The following is a 27,894-nucleotide window of genomic DNA, read 5'->3' as shown; positions in this document are numbered from 1 at the left end:
AAAATAATGACCACAAGCTGATTACATCTCCAGCCCAGACCTCTGCTGAGCTCCAGCTCTCTCTATCTAACTGTCCCCCTACCCCGCCCCATACTTCCACTGACATACCTCTCAGGTGTCTCAAGCTTAGCATGTCCAAGACCAAGCCAGAGTAATCCCCCCTAAGCCATGGCTCTTAACTGTCTGCCTCATTTTAATTTACAGCAGTTCCATTCTTCTGTTCGTTCAGCCCAAGAATCTTAATTCTTCTTTAGATCCCCTTGTTCTCAGATCTCTCAGCAGATTCTAGCAGCTCTACCTTCAGAATGTATCTTGGACCTGACCACTTCTCATCGCTACTCCCCCATCATCTTCCCCTGAAATACAGGGACAGCCTGCTACCCAGTCCCTCTGATGCTGTCCTCAGTCCATTTCAGTTGGTTCCTTACACAGTGGCCAGAACAATCCCATTACACATGAATTACACCAACTCATTTCTCATCTCAGAGCCCTTGAAACCAGTGGTTTCCCGTCTCGCTGAGTCGACGTCTTGAACATGGTTTATAAGGCCTTACATGGTCTGACTGAGGTTAGCTCTTTTTCCTCATCCCCTTGTAATGTTCACTGATTCTTTTCACCTTTCACACTTGGCTGTTCCTTAAACATGCCAGGTGTCCCCCTGCCCCTGTCAGCCCTCGTTTGCTTTTCCCTCTTTCCTACTATATTTTCTCCCCAAGATGTCCACACAGTTAGCACCTTCCTTTTCTTCAGACCTTTATATTAAAGTTGCTCTCCAATGGGGTTCTGCCTTCATTCTTTCTAAAATGTCAACACCCTCCTCACCTCCATCACGTTCTATGCCCTTGCCTTCATTTTTCTCCTGAGCACCTATTCCTGTCCAGCAGTTGACCATTGTACCTAATTACTTTGTCTGTTGACTGTCTTTCCCTCATTAAAAGGTCACAAGAGTGGAGACTTTTGTCTGTCTTTTTCATTGCTGTCTCTAACGGAGCGGATCTCTAGTGGAGGTTCAGTAAATATTGTATATTAATTTGGATATGTAAATGAATAATAGAGCTAGGGTACAGTTTAGCATTTTGCCAGTAGATGCCACTTTCCAAGCATATTCCACATCTGAATTATTTTGGTGCCAGTTTGACTTGCAAAATGAAATTCTTCTGCATTTTAGTTAAATGGTTTGAAAGTCTTCCCATTGAAATGACATGTATAAATGGGAGCAGGCAGAGAAGCTCAAAGAGCAGCAGCAGCTGGGAGTTTGGGATGAGCAGATGTAAACTAGTGTATGTAGGAAGGATGAACAACAAGGTCTGCTGCCTAGTGCAGAGAACTGTATTCAGTATCCGGTGATAAACCATAATGGAAAAGACTGTGAAAAGAATGTATATAGATTTATAGCTGAATCACTTTGCTGTACACTTAAAACTAACACAACATTGTAAATTAACTATGCTTCAATAAAGTACACTTTTTAAAAAAGCTGAAGCAAGGCCTTTGTTTAGTTTGGTGCTGGGTGATGTCTAAATGAAATGTGCACCGTCTCCTGAAAGGGCGCATGCCAATAAATTCAAACAGTGGGGAGTGCAGCTCTATTTCTTTGGAAACCTGGTGGAAGTAAACATAGTTTTAAGCTTATCATCTGCAACCTAAAGTCTCAACTGTATTCATCTGACCATTCCTGTGCCTATAGTATTCGCAGATCATGTTTCTCTTCTACTTTTTTGACAAAGAGATTTTAAGGCAGGAAAGAGCATGTTTCATTATCTGATTATAGTAGTCTTTATTTTAACAATTATTCTTTATTATTTTATTCAGGGCAACACAACTATTTGTGTGCGGGAAGAAATGACTGCATAATTGATAAGATTCGGCGGAAGAATTGTCCTGCCTGCAGACTTCAGAAGTGTCTTCAAGCTGGAATGAATTTAGGAGGTAAGGTCTGTGGCTATTAGTTTAATAAGAACTGTTAATATGTAATGTAGCACTGCTAGACTCTGTGTATTCCCAAAATTGAAGGTGCAGCTAACATGAAGCAAAGATTTTTAAAAATCTAGTAAGTTCTATATTCATGCTAAAACATTTTAGGACAAAAATATTTCTTAGAAGCCGTTAAAAACAAGAATGTTATGTGGCTATGGTCATAGTGAAGTTTTCAACTCTTGAGTTTGCTAAGGTTTCAAGAACTGGGTACATAAACAAAACCAAAACAAAAATGAATGACATTTTGTATAAAACTGTAGCTAATAGTTTTTATTACCATGTCTGTTTAGAAATAAGACCTATTTGTGCTGACATTAGCCAGATAGGAATATATTGCTAACTCTAGGAGTAAATGTAGTAAAGGAAGACCTGTATGAAAAAAAAATTTTTTTAATGTTAACAGAAGTTCACCGAAAGAGTGGGGGAGGTAAAGACTTCTAACACAGAAGTATACAATGTCCATGGATGGGAAGATTCAACATCCTGATGGTATCAGTTTTCTCTAAGTTAATTTATGAATATAATGTAAGTCTAACAAAAATACCACTTGGCGATTCTAGGTTCTTAAAGAACAGCCAGCAGAATTCTGGAAATGGAGTATATAATGAGGACAGCTAGCTCTGCCACATAGTAAAACACGTGACAGCTACAGTAATTAAAATGGTCTATGTATTTGTTTATTGGTTGTCAGATCAGCAGAAAGTCAAGAAATGAATTCAAATAATGTAAGAAGTTTGTTTATAATAAAGTTGGCATTTCAGATCAGTTGGGAAAGGATAGATTAGTTGATAGGAATTATTGTGACAACTAGGAAACAAGAAAATTAAATCCAAATTCTTAACAATCCTCCAAGATAAATTTTGCTCTTTCAAAGATTTAAACTTTGAAATATAACACAGAAGGACTAAAGGATTTTTTTAATATTCTTCAAGTGGAATATTATTTTATACTTTTAAAGTATGAAATAAACCCAGAAGCTATAAGAGAAAAGAATTGAGAAAATAAACCCTACTTACAAATCAATATCACCATAAAGACAAATAAAAAAAACTGGGGGAAAATACTTGCGGCTTATAGACAAATGGTTTATTTCTCACGTAGATAAAGCACTTCTGTAATTCCATAAGATAAAGAAACCAACTCATTAGAAAAATGAGAATGAGCAGAATAAGAATATGAATAAAATATTCATAGGTAAAAGAATAATAAAAGAAATGCAGTTGGTTCTTGAAACACATGAAGAGATTTTCAATCTAAACCCAGTAAGAGAAATATTAAATTTAAAATGTGAGATAGAATTTCTTACAAATGGCAAAGAGAAAACATTTTTCTAATATATTGTTTGAGTACAGAAATAAAAGTGAAAATAAATGCTAATCTCGTGCATTTTAGGTAGAAGTAGAAATTTATATAACCCCTATGGAGAGCAGTTTAGCTATTTCAATTAAATGTTAAAAGGCACATACGCTTTGACTCATCAATTCCACTTTTAGGAATTTATCCTAAGTATGTTCTGGCAAAGTAAGAAGTGATATATGCATAATATGTCCAGTGTAGCCTTGTTAAATATCAGACATACACTATTTATCTGTTCAAAGTTGATTAAATAAATTGCAGAATACTCTTCAGACACTAATAAGAATAAAGGGAGCTCTACAATTCCAGAAAAATAAATGACCCAATCAAAAAATGGGCCAAAGAACTAAACAGACATTTCTCCAAAGAAGACATACAGATGGCTAACAAACACATGAAAAGATGCTCAACATCACTCATTATTAGAGAAATGCAAATCAAAACCACAATGAGGTACCATTACACGCCAGTCAGGATGGCTGCTATCCAAAAGTCTACAAGCAATAAATGCTGGAGAGGGTGTGGAGAAAAGGGAACCCTCTTACACTGTTGGTGGGAATGCAAACTAGTACAGCCGCTATGGAAAACAGTGTGGAGACTTCTTAAAAAACTGGAAATAGAACTGCCATATGACCCAGCAACCCCACTTCTGGGCATACACACTGAGGAAACCAGATCTGAAAGAGACACGTGCACCCCAATGTTCATCGCAGCACTGTTTATAATAGCCAGGACATAGAAGCAACCTAGATGCCCATCAGCAGATGAATGGATAAGGAAGCTGTGGTACATATACACCATGGAATATTACTCAGCCATGAAAAAGAATTCATTTGAACCAGTCCTAATGAGATGGATGAAGTTGGAGCCCATTATACAGAGTGAAGTAAGCCAGAAAGATAAAGAACATTACAGCATACTGACACATATATATGGAATTTAGAAAGGTGATAACGATAACCCTATATGCAGAACAGAAAAAGAGACACAGAAATACAGAACAGACTTTTGAACTTTGTGGGAGAATGTGAGGGTGGGATATTTCAAAAGAACAGCATGTATACTATCTATGGTGAAACAGATCACCAGCCCAGGTGGGATGCACGAGACAAGTGCTCCGGCCTGGTGCACTGGGAAGACCCAGAGGAATCGGGTGGAGAGGGAGGTGGGAGGGGGGATCGGGATTGGGAATACATGTAAATCCATGGCTGATTCATATCAATGTATGACAAAACCCACTGGGAAAAAATAATAATAAAAAAAAAAAAGAATAAAGGGAGCTCTATATGGACTGATTATCAAAAATAACTCTTTAGTGAAAAAATCAGTTTGCAAAATAGTATGATTTGTATATTACATGTTGTATATCTGCTTTCAAAAAAAAGAATATATATATTGTGTAGCACATTTCTGGAATGATATACAAGAAGAAAGAAATGGTGGCTAGCTTAATAGAAAGGAGCAGATAGCTGGGAGGCAAGGATAGGAAGGAAAATAATTGTCATTGTCTATTCTTCTGCGCCTTTGAATTTTGTATTGGATTAATGTGTCTATTGTGTACTCCAGTTACCTACTTAAAAAAAGTAATCCAAAAAAGAAGCACATGTTTTAGATTCCATAGATATGCATTAGTATATGATATTTGTTTTTCTCCTTCTGACTTCTCTCTATATGACAGACTCTGGGTCCATCCACATCACAACAAATGACCCAATTTCATTCCTTTATGTGGCTGTAATATCTTATTGTATGTATATACCATGTCTTTTTTATCCATTCATCTGTTGATGGACATTTAGCTTGCTCCCATGTCCTAGCTTTAATAGTGCTGCAGTGAACGTCAGGGTACATATGTCTTTTTGGTACAGATGAACCTATTTGCAGGGCAGGAATAGAGATGCAGACATGAATAACAGATGTGTGGACAGAGGGGAAAGGGGAGGGTGGGATAATTTGGGAGATTAGGATTGACATATATACATGATCTCCATATAGTCAAGGCTATGGTCTTCCCAGTGGTCATGTATGGTTCTGAGAGCTGGACCATAAAGAAGGCAGAGTGCCATAGAATTGATGCCTTCAGACTGTGGTGTTGGAGAAGACTCCTGAGAGTCCCTTGCACAGCAGGGAGATCCAACCAGTCAATTTTAAAAGAAATCAACCCTGAATACTCATTGGAGAGATTGATGCTGAAGCTGAAGCTCCAGTATTTTGGTCACCTGATGCAAACAGCTGACTCATTGGAAAAGTCCCAGATGCTGTGAAAGATTGAGGGCAGAAGAAGAAGAGGGGACCAGAGGATGAGATGGCCAGATGGCATCACCAATGCAATGGACATGAACTTGGGCCCACTTTGGGAGATGGTGAGAGGCAGAGCAGCCTGGCGTGCTATAGTCCATGGGATTGCAAAGAGTCAGACACAACTGGGCGACTGAACAACAACAATAGCATATACATCATTGTGTGGGAAATAGGTAGCTAGTGGGAACATGCCGTATAGCACAGGAAGCTCAACTCAGTGCTCTGTGATGACACAGATGGGTAGGATGGCAAGGATGGTGGACGGGAGGCTCAGGAGAGAGGGGATATATGGATACATATAGCTGATTCACTCCATTGTACAGCAGATATTAACACAACTTTGTAAAGCAATTATATTCCAATAAATAAAAAGACAAAAGAGACCTCATTCTCTGCTGTGATGAATGAACCAACTGGCTGACTAGTTAGGCCTGGGGAGGAACACGGCTGCACGTGGAGCAGAGCAACCCTTGGGAATCAAGAGGAGGATGAGCCGCGGCCAGCCAGAACTGCTCCTGTGAGAGCCTCCTGGGTGTCCTGACCTCAGCCAGAGCAGCCCACACTGGTCCAGAGGGCAGGCTCTGGAGCCACGCTGCCTGGTGAGACCCCTTGATCTGCCGCTTCCTGGCCTGTAACCTCAAAGGCAGGCTGCCACCTTTCCATGCCCCTGTTTCCTTCAGCTCGCCCTGATCAACATACCTACCTCCCAGGCTGTCATGAGAAGTAGATTAGTCAGTGTAGAGTGACCTTCAGTACATGTCGCTGGAGTGATCACTCACTGCACACCCCATAGCACTTTCACACATGATCTGAGGGACATGCCTGCCCGATGTGTCGGTGATGTCCGGGCAAATTAAGAAACTTGCCCCAAGACACCACAGCCAGTGAAACGATAAAGCTACATCTTGGATCTCCAGATTCCTGGTCTGGAGTGTCTACTCTCTTGTCTAATATCCCAGTCAATGCAGATGTGGTGAGAAAGATCACCTTGTGAAGCCCATGAGCGAGAATCTGGCAAGATATCAGTAATTTAAAATCTAAATGGCACCAGGATATAGCTGTGGGTCAGAAAATGAACTCGAAGTCAGTTTTTGTAAAATCTGCCATCTGAGTTTAAGTGCACACTCTGCTGAAGTATGTATATCCTTGTGTAATTTTTTGTACAACTATGTAAATCTTATATATTTACATATTCTATATGTGTATGCATATGGGGCTTCCCAGGTGGCGCTAGGGGTAAAGAACCCTCCTGCTAATGCAGGAGACATAAGAGATGCAGGTTCAGTCCCTAGGTTGGGAAGATCCCCTGGAGAAAGGCATGGCAACCCTCTCCAGTATTCTTGTCTGGAGAATCCCACAGACAGAGGAGCCTAGCAGTCTTTGTAGTCCACAGGGTTGCAAAGAGAGTCAGACACAACTGAAGTGACTTAGCATGCGCTACACACACACACACACACACATGTACACAGTTTAGTATAAATACTGTATAATCACACTTTATGAAGTACCATTACTGGGACTTCCCTGGTGGTCCAGTGGTTAAAACTTTGCCTTCCAGTGCTGGGAGTATAGGTTAGATCCCTGGTGGGGGAGCTAAGATCCTATATGCCTCGGGGCCATAAAACAAAATTATAAAACTGAAGCAGTACTGTAACAAATTCAATAAAGACTTTAAAAATGGTCCACATCAAAAAAATCTTTTAAAAAATACCGTTACCATTGGTTACTATAAAATGCTAGGAAATAGCAATACTTATAATCCTTATCTTATAGGGCTGTGTAGCCCATGATTAACTGAGTCCATACATTACCTCTAGAACAGTTTCTCAGTCTCTGCTCTGTTGACATTGGGGCCAGAGAGATCTTTGTTGGGCTTCCCTGATACCTCAGCTGGTAAAGAATCTGCCTGCAATGAAGAAGATGCCATGGTTTGATCCCTGGGTTGGAAAGACCCCCTGGAGAAGGGATAGGCTACCCACTCCAGTATTCTTGGGCTTCCCTGGCGGCTCAGATGGTAAAGAATTCACCTTCAAGGCAGGAGACCTGAGTTCAATCCCTGGGTTGGGAAGACCCCCTGGAGGAGGGAATGGCAGCCTCCTCCAGTATTCTTGCCTGGAGAATCCCATGGACAGAGGAGCCTGGCGGGCTACAGTCCATGGGGTTGCAAAGAGTTGGACACGACTGAGTGACTCAGCACGGCACATCACAGATCGTTGTTCTGGGGCCCATCTGTGTGCTGTAGGGTGTTTATCGGTATCCGTCATCACTCCCTATCAGATGCCAGCCTAGCTGTCCCCGCGCCCTCACTGTGACAACCATAAATATTTCCAAACTTTGCTAAATAGCCCCTGGGTGGCATTGAAACCATTGGTTTGCCAGTAATAGTAAATAATTGTGAGCTGCTTAACTGTGAGGTATTTTCTGCTAGAATATATATTCCATCAGAGGGAGACGTTTGGCCTGTTTTGTCCGTTGCTTTATCACCAGTGACTAAAGCAGTGCCTGGCACAAAGTAGCTGTTCAGTAGTTGTTTGCTGAGTGAACACATGATTAACTGGCATTTTTAAGGGTTCTGTGTATGAGCATTCTCCTAAGCCCTTTATATGTGTCAAACCTCACATCGCATTATGGGGTCATACTGTTAATCTGCCTATTTTATTTTATTTTTAAATTGATTTTCATTGGAGTGTGGTTGCTTTCCAATGTCATGTTAGTTTTTACAGTACAGCAGAATGAACCAGCCATATATACACATACAGCCCCTCCCTTTTGGACTTCCTAAGGAGTGAGTTCATGGAGGCCCACGGAAGCTGAAGAGCTGGCCCAAGGCCCCAGTGCCAGGGAGTGGCAGCGCCAGAACCGAAATCTCTGTTCCTGGCACAAAAGCTCGTACCCAGCATCACTCTTCTGTGTGACATGGGCCCCTGTTTATAGGCTGACATTTAAAAATAGCCCTGCTTATCTCTTAACGGCAGCTGTGGCCCCAGGCCTCTTACTTGAGTCTGTGACGGGCTCTAGGTGAGGCTTGGCACAGTACACAATTCAGATTCACCTAACTTTGTTGTTGGTTTCTGTATATGTGCAGGAGAGGTTCTATGGATTTCAGTAAAACATTTTCCTAGAGAAAAAGCTTACCTTGAATCCTCAGGTCATTGAAAGTCGTAAGTCGAAAATAGAATGGAAATTAATATTCATAAGAGTAGTACTTTCTTTAGGTTCAAGTTATAATATAACTCCTTCTGGTTCCTGGGTTAAATAATTAACTTTTACTAATTATCCAGTTGATGTAACATACATTGTCATTTTTCTTTTATTACTTATTTAGAAGCCTCGCTTTCTATTTCAGTGTGGGCAAAAAAGAAATGCGAGCAATTTTATTATTTTAAAAGAGATAATACAATGTATGACAAAACCCACTGAAATGTTGTGAAGTAATTAGCCTCCAACTAATAAAAGAAAAAAAAATAAAAGAGATAATACTATAAAATAGTATTAAATAGATAAAATAGATTAAAAAGTTTAATAGATAAATAATAAAATTGATTTTACAAGGTTTAATCTTTTAGTATGAAGCGGTTTTTAAAATGAAATATGTGAATTAAATAAATGCTGGAGAGGGTGTGGAGAAAAGGGAACCCTCTTACACTGTTGGTGGGAATGCAAACTAGTACAGCCGCTATGGAAAACAGTGTGGAGATTTCTTAAAAAACTGGAAATAGAACTGCCATATGACCCAGCAATCCCACTTCTGGGCATACACACTGAGGAAACCAGATCTGAAAGAGACACGTGCACCCCAATGTTCATCGCAGCACTGTTTATAATAGCCAGGACATGGAAGCAACCTAGATGCCCATCAGCAGATGAATGGATAAGGAAGCTGTGGTACATATACACCATGGAATATTACTCAGCCATGAAAAAGAATTCATTTGAACCAGTCCTAATGAGATGGATGAAGCTGGAGCCCATTATACAGAGTGAAGTAAGCCAGAAAGATAAAGAACATTACAGCATACTGACACATGTATATGGAATTTAGAAAGGTGATAACGATAACCCTATATGCAGAACAGAAAAAGAGACACAGAAATACAGAACAGACTTTTGAACTTTGTGGGAGAATGTGAGGGTGGGATATTTCAAAAGAACAGCATGTATGCTATCTATGGTGAAACAGATCACCAGCCCAGGTGGGATGCACGAGACAAGTGCTCCGGCCTGGTGCACTGGGAAGACCCAGAGGAATCGAGTGGAGAGGGAGGTGGGAGGGGGGATCGGGATTGGGAATACATGTAAATCCATGGCTGATTCATATCAATGTATGACAAAACCCACTGGAAAAAAAAAAAATAAGTAAAAAAAAAAAAAAAATAAATAAATGCAAGCCACAAAAAAAAAAAAAAAAGGAATGCCTGGACCCCACCAACAAATTAGAACAGTTAGAAGTGGGCCTGGGGAACCTTTAAAAAAAAAAAAAAAAATGAAATATGTGAATTAAATAAAAACCTATTATACATGTTCCAGTCTCACCCCTGTTTTCCTAACAGAGCAGGCCTGCTGGGTCTCTTTATTCACCCTTCTTTCCTGTTACCTCTCTTGGGAGATAAGGCAGATGCAACCTCATATGAAACTTAGAAGACATTTTCTCTAGTGGATGATTGTGACCCCAGGAACAAAATTAGTCATTCTCCTTCTAAAGATGGGGCTTCCCTGGTGGCTCAGATGATAAAGAATCTGCTTGCAATGCAGGAGACCGGGGTTCTATCCCTGGGTCGGAAAGATCCCCTGGGGAAGGCCTGGCTACCCACTCCAGTATTCTTGGGAGTATCCAGAATTCCATGGACAAAGGAGGCTGGTGGGCTACAGTCCATGGGGTCGCAAAGAGTCAGACATGACTGAGCTACTAACACTTTATAACACACTTCTAAAGACATTGATAGTTCAAAATACTTCAGAATTTCTTTTTCCTGTATCCTATTAGCTGGTTAGCTTGTAATCCTAACCATGTCCCCAAACAGCCTCTCTGTTAGAAAGGGAAGGAAGGAGGAAGAATGAGGAGGCTTATATTTATCAGAAACCAAAGCCATTAAATGTGCCTCTTCCCCTTTCTCTGGATCCACTTCCTTCCTCTTATTACAAGCTCTATCCCTTTTCTTTAAAAATCCTGCTGATGTTTACGCTGCCTGCAAAGGAGAATAGAAGAAAATGTAAGAATATTAACAAAGAAATGGAAAGAAAAATAACAGGTTTTCTGCCCCCAGGCTGGGCCACACACTCTTCTTTAGCCCCTAAGAGTAGATCTCAAAAAGGTGAGGTTCTGGTTCCATGAGAATTTACTGTTTTGCATAGCCTCCTCCTAAGAAATCCATCACTTTGCTTTTACTGCCAGTGATCGAAAGAGGATGATTTATGTGTGTGTTTTCGAGCTGCCCCTAAAATATATTAAGCACGGCATTAAGGCTCTGTGGCCCTCAGACCAGGAATGAGTCCTTTGGGTGTTTCTAACTTGACTGCACTCTGGCTGTAGAAGATAGAGGGCATCTTGGAGGTTTTCCTCTCCCAGTCCTCCACTCACAGATGAGGAACTTGGAACCCAAGATGATATCATCGGTGACTTGAGAAATGCAACCTAAGGATTCTAATGCAGTTGTCTTTCCTCTTTTTCAAGCCACCACCCTGATTCATTTTTCATCATCTATGCTAAAGCCCAGTTTCATATTCCTTTAATGAAGCCTCTAAAATATTCAAATATTGCTTCCTGGAGCTTTGAAAATGTAAATTTCACAGATCACGGGATAGTCCCATTTCTGTTTTCAATTTACTTGCAAGGCTACCTGCATCCATCATTTTACTTGGTTGAGCAGGAGCCTTTAAAGGGCTGCTGTCTCAGTTCCACCTTTTCGTCTTGGAATGGAGCACGTCACGTGAAAAGAGAAAAGACCCTCAGACACCGTGAGCAATACAAACAGCAGTTCTCATGGTTGCTTTTTTGAAGGCTGGAAAGAAAGCAGCTAGGTGAGAAAGGAAGGGAGACATGAGGTTAATTCTGGAAACTATTCAAAGAAACGGATACTCTTATATTCCTGATGAGAATGGAACCACAGAGAGGAAAATATTTAAATTAAAATCCATCCACATAATGCAATATTAATCAGGCAATAAAATTATGGTTATGAAAATTCATAACAAAATAGAATACTTTCTGCACAAAAGTAATAATGAAAAATGAGTATGCAAAATGATTTAGGTTCCTATTATGTGATTAACAGCTCTATAGGAAAAGATTTGCATGAGTCAGGAGACTAGGAGGAAATGGAAGGATACGAAAAGCGCTTATGTTTATGAAGTAAAGTGACAGATAAGGTTTTTCTTGTCTCTTTTCTAGTTTATCAACCCTGATGAACATGTTCTGCAATAAAATGTTTTAAAAATAGCTTTCACAATTTGAACTAGAAAGAAGGGAAACAAGATTAATTGTGCTACTGAGCAGAAGAGGTAGAGAATTCGATATACAGAGTGACTATCAGGAAGGAGGTAAAAAGGAGAGAGGAAAAAAAAATACCTAGAGACATCAGTAAGTCTTCCGCTGGGAAACGCTTTGAAAACTGAAAGGGAAAAGTGAGTGAAAAACAAAAGTCCCAGAGACCAAAGAATGGCAGAGCCGTGACTGACACGGGAAGTCCTGAGAGAGAGATCTTTTTACTTGAGGAAAATTGGCTTTATCTGCCAGCAGCTTGCTCCAGCTAGCTCATCTGGTCACCTGCAAAATTCACACACCGTGCAGGTCTGGGGAGAGAAATCACAGGATCAATGCCAGTGAGAGAGAAGGTTTAATATCTGAAATCCAATAAGAAAAACAATTTTTGTATCTTTAAGGGTCTCCTGAGGCCGGATAGGCAGTAGTCTGTAGAAGTTTAGAAAGCCCAAGTGTACCGAGTTTTATGAAGAAATACCATTCCTTAGGTTTTTTTTTCCCTTTCCGTTCCTCTTGCTTGTAAACAGTAAGAATTTCAGTGGGACTTTTCAGCAGAAAAGTGGAGAGGAAAATGACACATTTCTATAAATCAGTGAAAGTATGGTTTCTGAACCTTCATATATGACTTAACCTTACTCATTGTCATAGTAATACAACTTGAATTAAACAACTGGTATTTTTACCTTGTGAAATTTCCATAGGAGAGTTTAGGATCAGTTCTGAAACAGGCAGCATTTCAAGATTTACTCTATTTCTTCAAGTCTAAGGCATTTTTTTTTCTTGTAGGTTTTTAACTGATGTGGTTACAATTTGTAAGCAATATGTACATTTAATTTTTATTAGTTCCCTTCAAGACTCTAATTAAATTGGAATCTGAAAAAGAATAGACTTATGTATATTTGTATAACTAAATCACTTTGCTGTATACTTGAAACTAGCACAACATTGTAAATTCAATATGAAATAAAAATTTTTTTAGAAAGGAAGAAAAACATCAAAGCTAAGCAAAGGGGGTGAAATTGATGTCTTATTTTGTGACTGATAGTGTCTTAAAACAGAAGCAATTCAGACATTCAATGTAAATGCTCATCCCTCCCAAGAATATATATACTTAAAGGTGCTCACTTGAGCCTTGTTGAGCTTACCCAAGAAGGTTGCTTATCTTGGGTCTTTTTAAATATTAAATCCAGTGATGTGGGACACCTTCCACTGGGTATACATGTGTGCTCAGTCGCTTCTGTCATGTCTGACTCTCTTGAGATCCCATAGACTGTAGCCCGCTATCCATGGGATTCTCCAGGCAGGAATACTGGAGTGGGTTGCCTTGTCCTTCTCCAGGGGATCTTCCAACCCAGGAGCTGAACCCTCGTCTCTTGTGTCTCCTGCATTGGCAGGAGGGTTCTTTACCGTTAGTACCACTGGGAAGCCCAGATGCCCATTTTTGCTTTCATTTCCTTTTTCACTTGCAGTCTGTCCTGGTAGGTCGTCATCCCAATCATACTTAATGGGCCAGTGGGCCTGAGAGCTTAACCTGTCTACCTTTGGGGCCCAGGGTATCTCACGTATGTGGTTTCAACAGGTCTGAGTCAGAACTCCTTCTGAGAAGCATCTCGGATATGCAGGTCTCTTTACGCTGGTCCACAGCAGCCCTATAGTCGCCCACACTCACCCATGTTTTCTGAAATACAGTTGTTTTCCTAACTCTCTGGTAAAATAGTGGAGATTTTGTTTTCTTTTTGTTGCATCCAGGGTGTTTTATATTATTGTTAGACTCTTTCGAGTTACCTCAGATGATGGAGTTTTATTATAAAAATATTGCTGGTTTCACGTTTAGTCTTTGGGAAATACGGGGATGTCATTTAGGAGACAACAGGTTTCCAGTTTTTAGATCTTTTTCTCTTCGATCGTTTTCCTGTTTTACCAGCTTCTTTCTGCCATGCTCTCTCCTCCCTCCCTTGTTTGCTGTTTTTATTTCACTACCCCTGTTTCTACTTACCGCCTTCTCTCTCTTGTCAGCTTCATTGTCACCTGAGTATTTTGTACTCAAAATTCCCCAAAGAAGGCCCGGCCAGCGGGTTGGTCTCCATGCAGAACAGAGCTTCTCACCGGGTTGAGATGAAGACAAAGAGTGGCCTTTGACCCTGCTGCCCCACCTTCCCCAGCCTGGCACGGCCAGTTACAGGTCGCTAGGGTCCAAAGCCTGACAAACTGTGACAGGGAACCTTTTGATCCCATTTTTCAAAAAGGAAAGTAAGTGTAGCTAGCAATCCGAGTACTATGGAAGCAATACAGACTCCCAGCCATTACAATGATCTCTGCATTGTGGAGCATCTCTCAAACCATAGCACTTTTTCCAACACCCTGAATTTATTCTGAGCTATCTATATGTTTAGAAGTAAAAAGTGTCCATTTTTAGAAAACGGATGGACAAAACGAAATAATAGCTTTCTATGCTTCTTGAAACAGAACTGCTAGTGCTTTATTTTGGAGTTTAAGACTTTTTGAATGGCTTCTTTGAAAACACACAAACCAAGACATAACACAAAAAGCATAAATAAAACAAATCTTAACTGTTTTAAATCATTCAGTGTGTAAGATGGGTATTGTCTTATAGAATACATCTCTAAATCTGAACTATTCTCTGCCCCTAAATGCCAGGCTCTAGAATATCAGGTGAGCTCTGGGCTCATGGGAGAGTAGGGGTGGAGGTAATTTGGAAAGAGGGACAATCCACTTAAAACCAAGGGTCATAGGTTGTCTGCACTCAGTCATCTTAGAAAGAGCTGAACTATCATGCTAGGTAAAGAAAGTCCCACCTATTCTGTACGTATCATCTACCTCACAGACTGATTTCTCAAAGTTGCAATCACTGATTTCATTTACTTTCAATTTACAGGTATGCACATTAAGGAATATAACTTAGTCTTTTTTCTTTCATTGGAAAAATCTTAGAGACCAGTGACCTGCAACTTGTTCGCTCTTGATAAATATCCTCTTCTCCCCTCTTCACCTGTTTATATTCCAGTAAAGTCTCTGTTCTTACCTCTAAGATATACAGAAATCCATTCAGCTGCTTAATATGTAACTGTTAGAAAACAATCCTTCATATTTTGTGATAAAACATAATGGAAAAGAACATGAAAAAGAATGTATATATGTGTGTATAACTGAATCACTCTGCTATCCAGCAGAAATTAACACAACATTGTCAACTATACTTCACAACTAACACAACACAACTATACTATAATAAACTAAAAAACAGAAAACAGCCCCTCAGTCTTCAGGAGTAAGTAAGTATGATGTTTAATATCATAGATGATGATTTTTCTGGGACAGATAGCATACGTTTTAACAGCTAATGCAATTCTAATAGATTTTGAAAATATTTTTATTGATTTATCAAATCATAAAATACATAGTCATTACAGTGATTAATCAAGGATAGAGAAAGTTCTTTGTATTAAATTTGGGGAATGAAGGTGGAAGAAGAGCCAAGACTTGCTAATTAAAAAATAATGTTTTACATTTTGATGAAGAGGCTCTTAAAGCCTGAACTAGCAGAGCTAATAAAAAGTTTCTTCTGAATGTGCTGCTTCATTATTTTGAAAAGTAGATCTGTCAACAACAATGTAAAGCCAGTTTCTGAGTTAGATCATGAAAACAAGAAACTCCAAAATGTAATTGTTCTGTATTCCTCCTTCAAGGGTTTTATACGATATTTGTTTTGAGAGCATAATGATGTAAAGTACGTTTAATAGTGATGAAGATAAGCAGTTACTCTGCTATCACTTAATTATTTTTTATATTAAAATTAATTTAGCCTGTATAGGAGGGGATCATGGTAGTCAAAAAGTGTACCTCTGGGACTTCCCCGGCTCCAGTGGTTAAGTCTCTGCACTCCCAAAGCACGGGTCACAGTTTTGATCCCTGGTCAGGGAACTCAGATCCCGCATGCTATATAGCCAAAACAAAGTGCATCTCTGATGAATCCATCCGTTGATTCTTCATCCAGCAAATATCCATTGCATGCCTCCTAAATTCCACATGTTCCCCGTGATGTTGCCAGTGCGGCCTGGTGAAGGCAGGTACTGGCCTTTATGGGCCAGATAAGCATTAGAAATGTACAGCGCTGTGCTTAAGAGCACCCTCTGTGTTGATGATAACCCACATCAGATCTTTCTCCTTACTGTAGAGTAGGGTCAACCTCCTGACTTCTATCTGTCACTTAAAGTAGTAGCATGTCAGGATGTCTTTCTCTGACTCTGTCCCTCAACATTTGGAGAGGAGGGCATTTATCCTGGTTGCATGCTTTGTGCAACAAAATGATCAAATGGTCCTATGGCACGAACTGACGCTTGTGTGGGATGTCATCTGAAAAGGAGCAGTTCTGCATCGTGAAATCAGAAGACCCACGCTTCTCCCTACCTGAAGACCACCTCCATTCTGACCTCAGCATCCATCCATAGACAGCATTCTTCATTTGATGTTGGTGCTCTGAACTCGGACTATGAAAATCAACCCTTCCCATTCTTAACAAAAATTGAGTGCAACTTGACTAGAAGTTTCTGGCCATCTTAGAGATTTTTAGGGCTTACCAGGTAGCTCCAGTGGTAAAGAATCAGCCTGCAGGAGATGCAAGAGATGCAGGTTTGATCCATGAGTCTGGAAGAGTCGCTGGAGAATGGATTGGCAACCCACTCCAGTATTCTTGCCTGGAGAATCCTATGGACGGGGGAGCATAGCAGGCTACAGTCCGTGGGGTCACAAAGAGTCAGACATGACTGAGCACACAAACCCACAGGGATTTTTAAATCATTTCTAGCCTGGGGATGAGTGAGGCAGTTCTGATTGGTGTCTTTGGAATGTGTGCCGTGTCCATCTTTTTTATCTCTTGTAACAGACACTTAAGAAATACCTGTGAAGAGAGACTGTTCCTCTTGGGAGCCATTTGGTACCAGCCAACCTCCTGACATCTCCTTTCAGTTCTTGACCCGCCCCAACACCTCTCTGTCCCCCTGGAAACTCTTCAGAACTCACTTCAGCACCACCAGAGAAACTGGGAGACAAAATTGATGAGCAATTTTGTAAAATTTTTATAATTGAAGATTTCTTTCAACATACAGTTTTCTTAGTCTATCAATCTTCAGACCAAGCCGTTCTTCATTCTAAAATTAGGCTGATTCACCAATGAAACTTCCAACAGTTACATCTTCATTTGCCATGTAAGTGACAGGAGTTTCATGTTAATTACTTAGAAACATTTGCATACGTTAATTAGCTCAGTTTTTACATTTTTAAAGCCAAAACTTAAATCCCATAAAGTAAAAACACTTTTACATTTGTAAATACTCATACTTTTAGATAAAGTTGAGTCAGGGTAGAAATTTGAGGCCAATTTCTAAAGGTTACTTGTAAGAATGATGGGAATTAGGAGGACTGCACAGTCAGCTGTCTTGTGGGGCTGCTGTTCTCAGTTCTCACTGCCTCTCCAACTCATCTTCAAGTCTTTGTTTTATTTTTTAAAATTTATTTTATTGAAGTATCTACAATGTTGTGTTTCTGCTGTATAGCAAAGTGATTCAGTTATATACATATGTACATTCTTTTTCATATTCTTTTTCATTATGATTTGTCACAGGATATTGAATATACTTTTAGTGTGTGTGTGTGCACTCAGTCACATCTGACTCTTTGTGACCCTATGGGCTGTAACCTGCAAGGCTCCTCTGTCCATGGGATTCTCCAGGCAAGAATACTGGAGTGGGTTGCCTTGTCCTTCTCCAGGGATCTTCCAGACCCAGGGATCGAACCTGTGTCCATCGCGTCTCCTGCATTGTCAAGGCAGCTTCTTTACCTGGGAAGCTAAGGTGGCATTAATGGTAAAGAACCCAGCTACCAATGCAGGAGACATAAGAGATATGGGTTCAGTCCCTGGATCGGGAAGATCCCCTGTAGGAGGGCATGACAGCCCACTCCAGTACTCCTGCCTGGAGAATCCCATGGACAGAGGAGCCTGGAGGGCTACAGTCCATGGGGTCGCAATGAGTTGGACAGGACTGGAGTGACTGAGTATGCAGCACACACAGTAAACATAGTCCCCTGCTGTCCAGCACCGTGTTGTTTTTCTGTTCTGTGTATAATAGTTTGGGTCTGTTAACCCCAAAGGCTTGATCCTTCCCTCCCCAACCACTGCCTGCCCCTTGGCAACCAAAGTCTATTTTCTATGTCTATGAGTCTGTTTCTGTTTTATAGATAAGTTCATGTGTGCCATATGTTAAATTCCACATATAAGTGATATCGTACGGTATTTGTCTCTTTCTGACTGACTTCACTTAGTATGATAATCTGTAGGTCTATCCATATTGCTACAAATGGCATTATGTCACTCTCTTTGTGGCAGAGTAATATTCCATTGCATATATATGTGTGTGTGTTTGTGTACCACATCTTCATCCATTCGTGTGTCAGGCATTTAGGTTGCTTCCATGTCTTAGCTACTGTAAACAGTGCTTCTATGGACATAAATGTGCATGCATTTTTTTTTTAAATTATAGTTTTGGTATAGATAGAACCAATCCCAGGAATAGAATTGCTGGATCATATGGCAACTGTTTTTAATTTTTTGAGAAAACTCCATACTCTTTCCACGGTGACTGCACCAATTTACAGTCCCCCCAGCAGTGTAAGAGGGTTCCCTTTTCTCTGCACCCTCTCTAGCATGTCAAGTCTTCGTGGTAAACCTACTCACCCATGCCGTGTGCCTGGAGACTCTCATGCAGTAAATCTAGATGGAGCACAGGCAGCCTCTTTCCTTTATAAAACTCTAGACATTGTACATCATCTCACCAGAGCGGAAAACGACTATTCAAGAGCTTGCTGTAACATTGGGAGCATTTTTCTTAGGATAAGAAAACCCTTTCATTGGTTTCATTTTTTTTTAAGCCCTTTAATGTTTTTCCCTATTTAATGTCATTTCTGTTTTTCTCAAGTAAATCACTCACTGGCATATGGTAAATATTTCTTCACCAGGAGAAGGCCCCTAAAAGTATTTTAAGTTAGTATTTTCTTGCCAAAAAAAAAAAAAAAAACTTACAAAGGACCATGTTAGCTTTTAGTCCACTAACTTTACTAGTTTTATGCCTTACCAAGCAGTAACTTTAAACATAATTGATAAGCTGCACATTTAAACACTACACATCCCTGGGGCAGATTGTTCAGAACTCAAAGATGAAGGTAGGTTCCTTGTCCCCAGAGAGTTGTGTGTGTGCTCAGTCACTCAGTGTGTGTGACCCCATCGACTGCAGCTCACCAGGCTCCTCTGTCCATGGAATTCTCCAGGCAGGAATACTGAAGCGGGTTGCCATTTCCTGTTCCAGCAGATCTTCCCAAGCCAGAGATTGAACCCTCATCTCTTGTGTCTCCCGCATAGGCAGGCAGAATCTTTACCATTAGCACCACCTGGGAAGCCCTCCCCCCCACCACCACCCCCAGAGAGAAAGATGCAGAAACAATGACTCTGACTTTCCATACTGGGGAGATAACAGTGAGGTAAGAAAGAGAAGGTGGGAATAATCCCAAGAAGGAAATGGAGGGGGAAAGAGGGGTCCCTTGTGAGGTTTATGATTTGTTACAAGAAGCAAATTTAGAAATGCCACCCTGTGTCACCACACTTCTGCTCACGTGCTCCCACCTGGACACACCCTCGACGTGTGCAGACATCTGTATCCATTGTGGGGAGGCAGGAGAGGAGAGAAGGAAGCTGGGGTTGCAGCTCACCCCCCACATTCATAGTTCTCAGGCCCCACCATGGGGTCCTCTCTCACGCCTGTGGTCGGTGGGTTAGAAGGAAACCCCTGTGTATCTGGTGTCCTCTTAGCCCTCAGGAGAGTCTCTGCTCAGTGTTTGGTCTTCACAGTAAGTAACCTCTTGACCCACATCCCTGTCTTTACTCAATAGAGTTGGTTTGGGCCACATCATTCAACTTTCTCAGATAATATTAGTGGTGACACTATTGTTGGCTTTCCAGCTGTTTTGTGGTTACAGAAATATTCTTATCAGGCTCTAAATATGATATAAAAGACTTTATTGCAGTAGTCTGGAATTGAAAACAGGTTCAAAATAAAAGTTAAAAGAGCTTAGCTTTACTTGATTCATTTACTCTAAGGCTCGCTAACTGCTCTGTTCCCAAACAGGCTTTCTTTTCCGGTAGGTCGATTTTTCTCAATATATTTGACTTATTTAAAAAGAAAGAAATCTAAATCTCCTTAGGCTATTTGAAATTCAGAAGGAACGAGATCCCGTGACTCATCGTAAAGCAGTGTACGCAATGCTGACTTGCCTCAACGCCACCCCCCCGCCCCAAACACACACATCCCTCTCTGCTTCTGCCTGCCCCCTGCTCTTTGGAAGGGTCTGAGCCACTCCTGGGCATCGTCCTGTGTGACTCTTTCTGCCACCTGCTCTGCTGTGCCCACCCCATGGTCAGCAACTTCCCCACCCTGACTCCTCTTTCTGGTTCAGTGTGTGGACAGTTTCTGCCAACTCCCTCTTGGTGGTCTGAGTGGCACAGTTCCCTTTTTCAGGCCCAACAAAGCCCTCTCTTCTGCACCAAATGTAGGAAGGCTAAGAGGGAAGCACCTATGCATCTGTGTGTATGAGTTTCCCCTTGCTGCTGTGGCAAAGCAATGCAAGCTTAAAACAAGGCAAATTCAGAACCTTACAGTTGTGAAGGTCAGAGGTCCAAAATGGATCTCATTGAGTTAAAAATCAATGTGTCAGCAGCCAGCGTTCCTTGGTCAAGGTTCAAGGAGAGAATTCATGTCCTTGCCTCTTCCAGCTTCTGGAGGCTGCCCACATTCCTGGGCTCCTGGCCCCCTTCCATCTTCAAAGCCGTACTGTATACGTTCTACCTCTGCTTCCGTTGTCACATCTTCTTCTCTGCCTGTCCTTCCTCCATCTCTCACTTATAAGGACCCTTGTGATTATATTTGGCCCATGTCAACAATTCAGAATAATTATTTTATCTTAAAATCCTTTGTTTAATTAAGCCTGCAGGGTCCTTTTGCCTGTAAGGTAACACATTCACAGGTTCTGGGGATGAGGAGGTGAACATCTTTGGGAGACCATTATTTTGCCCATCACGTATGTTCTGGTTTGTATCCAACAAAACTCTGGCATTTTTTATTTTTATTGACGTACATTTGACTTACAATATTATGTTAGTTTCAAGTGTATAGCAAAGAGATTCGGATATGTGTACTCTTTTCCGAATTCTAACCATTATAGGTAAGATATGCACTGCAAGATACTGAATATAGTTCCCTGTGCGGTACAGTCAATCTTTGTTGTTTGTCTGTTTTGTATATGGTTGTGCATATCAGACAATCCCATCCTCCTAGTTTATTCCTCCCGCTGCCCATTTCTCTTTGGTAACCAGAAGCTTGTTTTCTATCCTTGTGAGTCTGTTTCTGTTTTGCATATACATTTGTTTATATAGTTTTTAGATTCCACATATAAGTAACACCATATAATGTTTGTCTTTATCTGACTTCACTCAGTATGATGATCTCTGGGTCTCCTCCCCATGTTGCTGAAAACGGTATTATTTCATTCTTTTTTATGGCTCAGTAATACCCCACGGCATGCATGTACCACATCTTTATCCATTGATCTGTCTATGGAAACTTAAGCTGCTTCCCTGTCTTGGTAAGTAGTGCTACGATGCACATGGAGGTGCATGTATCTCTTTTGAATTAGAGTTTCTGTCTTTTCCAGATATATGCCTGTCACTCTGGAATTTCTGGATGCCTTGCTGGTTTGGGCCCTCTACATACTCACCCACCTCATCCCTGTCTCTTCTTACTCCCTGACACTTCCCTTCCTTTTTGAAAAGCCACTCACGTCACTTGTCCACAGCCTTCTGGTTGTACCTTTGTCTACACAGTTCTTAAATGGCCTGCGTACCCCTCCGTTGCGCTGATCAGTCCCCGTTACCCATTCCAGACTGAACTCAAAACACTCATCACTTCCACCGCTACTTAACTTGTACCCTTCACGGATCAGTCTTTTATACAGCTCTAAGATGTTATGTACATATATACATTTGGTTTTCAGTATCTATTTTTATTCATTTATTTGACTGTGTCAGGTCTTAGTTGCAGCACTCGGGTCCTTTAGTTGCGGCATGTGGGGTCTAGTTCCCTAACCAGGAACTGAACCCAGGCCCCCTGCACTGGGAGCATGGAGTCTTAGCCACTGGACCACCAGGGAAGCCCTGTATGTATATACAGTATTAACATGTCTGCTACAAAGCTTTTTATGACTTCTTTAGGTCACATTCATTAGTGCCTCCTCTGTGCTCCCAAAGTTTCTATTGTAGCACTTCATATATTTTATTGTATTTATTGTTCATAGGTATTTCTTGCCAAATAGTCTTTGAATTTCTCAGGAACAGAGTTATCCTTTTCTCTTCATATCCAGAGCATTTAGCATGCAGATTCTTAATAAATGCTTATTGAATGAATGAATGAATGAATACATGAGTTTGAAGTCAAACCTTGTTCATACATTCAGTTCAGTTCAGTTCAGTTGCTCAGTCATGTCCGATTCTTTGCGACCCCATGGACCGCAGCTCACCAGGCCTCCCTGTCCATCACCTGCTCCCAGAGCTTACTCAAACTCATGACCATTGAGTCAGTGATGCCATCCAACCATCTCATCCTCTGTCGTTCCCTTCTCCTGCCTTCAGTCTTTCCCAGCATCAGTGTCTTTTCAAATGAGTCAGTTCTTCACATCAGATGGCCATATATTAGTAAGCTGAATTTAGAAAAAAAAAACTCTTGTTTGGTTATACTGTTATTAAAGGCACAGTGGATTTCATTTTAAAACCAACTCATAACTATAACAAAGATCCCAAGGATGGTATTTTAAGAAAGTTCTGTGTAAATATTATTTTTCCATTTTTGTACCAGGAAGGTGCAATTTACATCTTGAGCTTATATTGACTTATATACCTTAACTTGGCAACTTCTTAAATAAGAGAAAGTCTTGGCAAATCTCTTCATTCCCTGATGAGAATTTTTACGTGATGTCTTGATTATGCTTGTTGAACCACAGTTTTTGTCACGAGCATGGGATGGTGGCATTTGGGGACAGCAGTTGTTGTTGTTAAGGTGGGCATCCTAGCTCTGATCCAATAGTTCATAGTGACATATTAAATTCAAAGACAAGGCAAGGTAGGATGAATTGACCTAGGATAAAAGACCTAGAGGAATGAGCCTCCAAAATAAATGAAAACACAAGAATGAGAAGGAATGGAAAGAAGAGAAGATTAAAAAGAGTGAGGCAAACCCAAGAAGAATAGGTTAAGACAAAGATGTGACTGAGGAGGTTAGTGGAGTATATTCCAAAGATGGTTAACTAAATCAGTGGAATGAATTCAGGTGTAATACAAGGTCAACGTCAGGGGGAAGTGCTGGTTTCAGGAGAGAGAAGAATTTGTCTCCCCAAGAATTTAGCCAAGATTAACAGAAACGCTCCACCCATGTTTGAGGGGCCAGTTGAATAAAGTGGAAATGAGCAATGCTGTGTCCATGGCCATAAACAGAGACAGTCTCTCAGCCCCGTTTCTGGGAAATGAGTCTATCATCTAAAGAAAGACAGTGTTATCAGGGAGGATTCATAAGACCTTCGTTCTTGAGATAGATGTGTGTGTGCTACGTTGCTTCAGTCATGACCCCATGGACTGTAGCCTGCCAGGCTCCTCTGTCCATGGGATTCTCCAGGGAAGAACACTGGAGTGGGTTGCCATGCCCTCCTCCTGAGAAAGATGAGCGCCTGCGTAACTGAACGGCACGAAACTTCAGCCGGGATTGAAGTCACTCTCGGCAGGCCATACCTAAAAATCCCTTGACACTGTAGTCGTGTTTAATTCTGCACTTAAGGTGGTGGGTACAGGGCTACCATTCCTGGGCAAGGTGCAACTTCCAAGATGAGAAACAAGCTATAAACCTTGGGACGTGGACCTTTCTCCCTCCCCGTGGTGTCAGCAGGAAGTCATCCATGGGGAACAGTGCCAGCCACACAGCTGAAGGAAGGTTATGTTTGCGGAGGGTGTTCCATTCCAGGAACACATATTCTTTTTAATGGATGGTTAGTAAGGACACCTCTTGTAGGAAGCCCAGCTTGAACTTTAATGTAAGAATGTCGAAATCGCTGAGCCATTACTCTTTTTTTTTAAATGAGTGTGATAACATACAGGCTGTGTGCTTGTCAGTCTGTGGACACACGCAGGTGGTATGGCCATGCCTGTGAATCCTAAACCCTTTGGCTGTGATCACACCAGACTGCAGGGACCTCTCTGGTGTGCTGTAGCTGTGTGCCTGTATTGCTTCTAAATTACCTTTGTAGTTTAAAAGTGTGGCGCTGATCATGAAATTTGTATTTCTAAGAAACAAAATGTCATTTTTAACCATATGGATAGGTTCTCATCTTTTACAAACCCCACAACCTATATTAGAAATTTTATGCAGAATTTACCTCTGTAAAGTGTAAACGGAAAACTTTAGTGCTCCATTCAAAGGGAATGGCCTGCTGTCTGTTTCAGCTATTGGTTGCCGTAGCGGAGATCGGGCAGATATGGCAAGATTTTCATTTCTTTTCAAGATATCAGAAATACAAACTTTTGTGCAAAATATGCCAAATTCTGAAAGATGAAAAGGAGTTTTGAAATTAACTTCAGCTCACTTTCTGGTTTATGACTTCTGCTATCAAGGAAACTAACACGCGGAGTGTAATGAATTAGCATGCTTCTCATCTCAGCACTCACTTGATTGTTTTTGTTTTGTTTTGTTTTTTAATATAGTCTAGGGATTTAATTATCTTCCTACTTACTGTTCTAGCTTTTATCCATTTCCTTTGTGTAGACCAGTGGTTTTCAATCAGGGGCAGTTTTACCCCCGGGGGGATATTTGGATAAGTCTGAAAATATTTTCGTTGTCACAGTTTGCAGTGGGAGGATGCTGCTGGCATCTAGGGATTAGAGGGCCTGGGATGCAGCTAGATATTCTGTGTTTGCACAAGAACGTAACAACAAAGAATTATCTGGTCCATGGTGTGGATAGTCATGAGGTTGAGAACTCTGATGTAGGCTGTATTTTTATCCCTGTTTATCCTTTCCTTCCTCCCTCCCTTCTGTATTTCTTCTAAAGAACCTTTTCACAGATTCTCTTTTTCCGTCTTTCTCTAATCTCATTCATGTTGGTAGTTCTCATTTTCAAAATACAGAAGAGTCACATGGCAGTATTTAAAAATGAAGAGTCCCAGCCCCCACTTGTAGACATGCTACCATGCAGACCTGGGATGGCTCAAGATTTTGTATCTTGTAAAAGCTCCCAGGTGATTCTAAGAAAGACCATCATTGGACCACAGAGAAGTAGTAAGATAGCCTTTGTTTTCATAATCTCTGGCCCTACTCTTTTCTTCATTTTTTAAATCCTTTAGTAGTTGAAGTTCTCAATTACACCCTGTTGCTTTGATTAAGCCCTTAAATATATATAGCTTTTAATATTTAAACTTTAGGAAATAAGTAAATATAAATGTATTTATGATAAAGAGTTGAAAGTATTATTGTATTTGGCTTCCCATGTGGCTCAGTGGTATAGAGTCTGCCCACCGATGCAGGAGATCCAGGTTCGATCCCTGGGTTGGGAAGATCCCCTGGAGAAGGAAATGGCAACCTGCTCCAGTATTCTTGCCTGCAGAATACCATGGGCAGAGAAGCCTGGCAGGCTCCAGAGTCAGACAGGGCTTAGTACACACACATGCATAATCGTATTTGGTCTTTACAAGCTATCCAAGTAGTTGGGTAATATATCTTAGAGTTTTTCCCCAAATTTCTAATCTCTTCCCTAATTTTGTCTTATACCATATGTTTTCCCCATAAGATGCTGGTTGATAGTGGTTCCCTAAAAATTTGTTTGGGGACTTTGCTGGTTTCCCACTGGTTAGGAATTTGCTTTGTAATGCAGGGGATGCAGGTTCAATCCCTGGTCAGGGAACTAAGATCCCACATGGTGGAGAGCAACTAAGCCTCCATATGAGACAACTACTGAACCCCACGTGCTCTGAAGCCTACATGTCACAACTAGAGTCCATGCACCACAAGGAAAGATCCTACATGCATCAACTAAGACCCAACACAGCAGATTAGGAAGATCCCCTGGAGAAGGAAATGGCAACCCACTCCAGTATTCTTGCCTGGGAAATTCCATGGACAGAGGAGTCTGGTGGGCTATAGTCCTTGGGGTTGCAAAAGAGTTGGACACAACTTAGCAACTAAACTACAACAAAAATAAATATTTTTTAAAATAAAAAATATTTTTAAACATATGAACTAGTCAAAAGCGTGGACATTATGGCTGAAAATGTTGAAAATAATTCATGTTAGTGATTTCTTAACCACACTTATACATACAAAATGTTACAAAAGATTGACTCCCAGGAAGTATTAGTTTATGCTATGTGCTTTTTCCATGAAGACAAAATGGTGAGGGCAGTTGTAAGTTCCATAAGAGCTTTTCGTCTAAATGCGATTGTCTTCTAAATGCAGGAAGACTGCATGGTTATGTCCCTGTAGGTCTCTTCCTTCAGAGGCTTCAACTCATGTCTGACATTCTACGTGTTTTAATGTATTGAATTCAAATCACAGGGCTTTGATAATCAGGAATTCGATGTCTTCTTGAAATTTATAACTAGAATGATACATAGCAATGACTGGGTCGTTTATTAAGGACCATCCTCTGGCATGTCATTCATCATTGTTTTCGTTTAGTCACATGCCCAGTGGCATAGGAATAGTCAAATAGGAGAATATTAAGTTAGAAACTTATCCAAGTGCATATGAATTTTAAATATAATAAATATGATTCTATAATATATTGGATAAAGTGCACTTTATTCAATTACTGTCCGTCTGGAAAAAATAAATTATATCACATTTGATACTGTACAACAAATAAATCACACAGTTTAAAAACTAAATGCCAAAACAAAAAAGTATAGTAGTAGAATATTTGAGATATATGTTTAACTTTGAGAACAGAAGATAAGAACATTGTGAGGGGACACAGACATAAAGAACAGACTTTTGGACTCAGAGAAGAAGAGGGTGGGATGATTTGAGAGAATAGCATTGAACATTACATGTGTACATTAGCATATGTAAAATAGGTGACCAGTGCAAGTTCGACACATGAAACAGGGCAGCCAAAGCCAGTGCTCTGGGACAACATAGAGGGATTGGGTGGCGAGGGAGGTGCCAGGGGGGTCCAACATGGGGGACACATGTATACCTATGGCCGATTCACGTTGATATATGGCAAAAACCATCACAATATTGTAATTATCCTCCAATTAAAATAAATTAATTTAAAAAAACATTGTGAAGCCCAGAATCCATAAAAAGAAGTATCAACAGATTTGAGTATATACAAATTAAAACTTTTCATCAAAACTCAAAAATAGGCTGGAAGAAAATATTTTCAATATATGACAAAGCTTATTATAAAAGAAGATGGCTGAATAAATCACATTTTAAAACTTAACATTATTCAGCTTATAAAAACTTCTATGAGATCTGTGCATATTAACCTAGAAAACAGCCATATCTTTTAAGAAGGAAAAAATGTGATTTCTGTGAAGATGAAGGCAGTAGTAGAGCTTTCAGATCTATAGCACAGCTTTTTGTTGTTGCTCTTGTTTGTAGCTAAGTCGTCTCCGAC

General features: G+C 40.5%; 1 protein-coding gene across 4 annotated transcripts in view; it reads left to right on the top strand.

Annotated features, from left to right (window-relative positions):
* NR3C2 (nuclear receptor subfamily 3 group C member 2) overlaps positions 1 to 27,894 on the top strand; it is a 419,668-nt gene that overhangs the window by 277,413 nt on the left and 114,361 nt on the right. For all 4 annotated transcript variants that reach the window (XM_061142470.1, XM_061142471.1, XM_061142472.1 and 1 more), the window contains exon 4: positions 1,813 to 1,929. In XM_061142470.1, the coding sequence (XP_060998453.1) occupies positions 1,813 to 1,929 (117 nt within the window). The remainder of the gene's footprint in view (positions 1 to 1,812; positions 1,930 to 27,894) is intronic.

The sequence above is a fragment of the Dama dama genome, chromosome 5, assembly GCF_033118175.1.
Source record: "Dama dama isolate Ldn47 chromosome 5, ASM3311817v1, whole genome shotgun sequence".
Classification (NCBI taxonomy): Eukaryota; Metazoa; Chordata; class Mammalia; order Artiodactyla; family Cervidae; genus Dama; species Dama dama.
The sequence above is the reverse complement of the archived record's forward strand: the minus strand, read 5'-3'. Positions and strand labels throughout refer to the sequence as shown.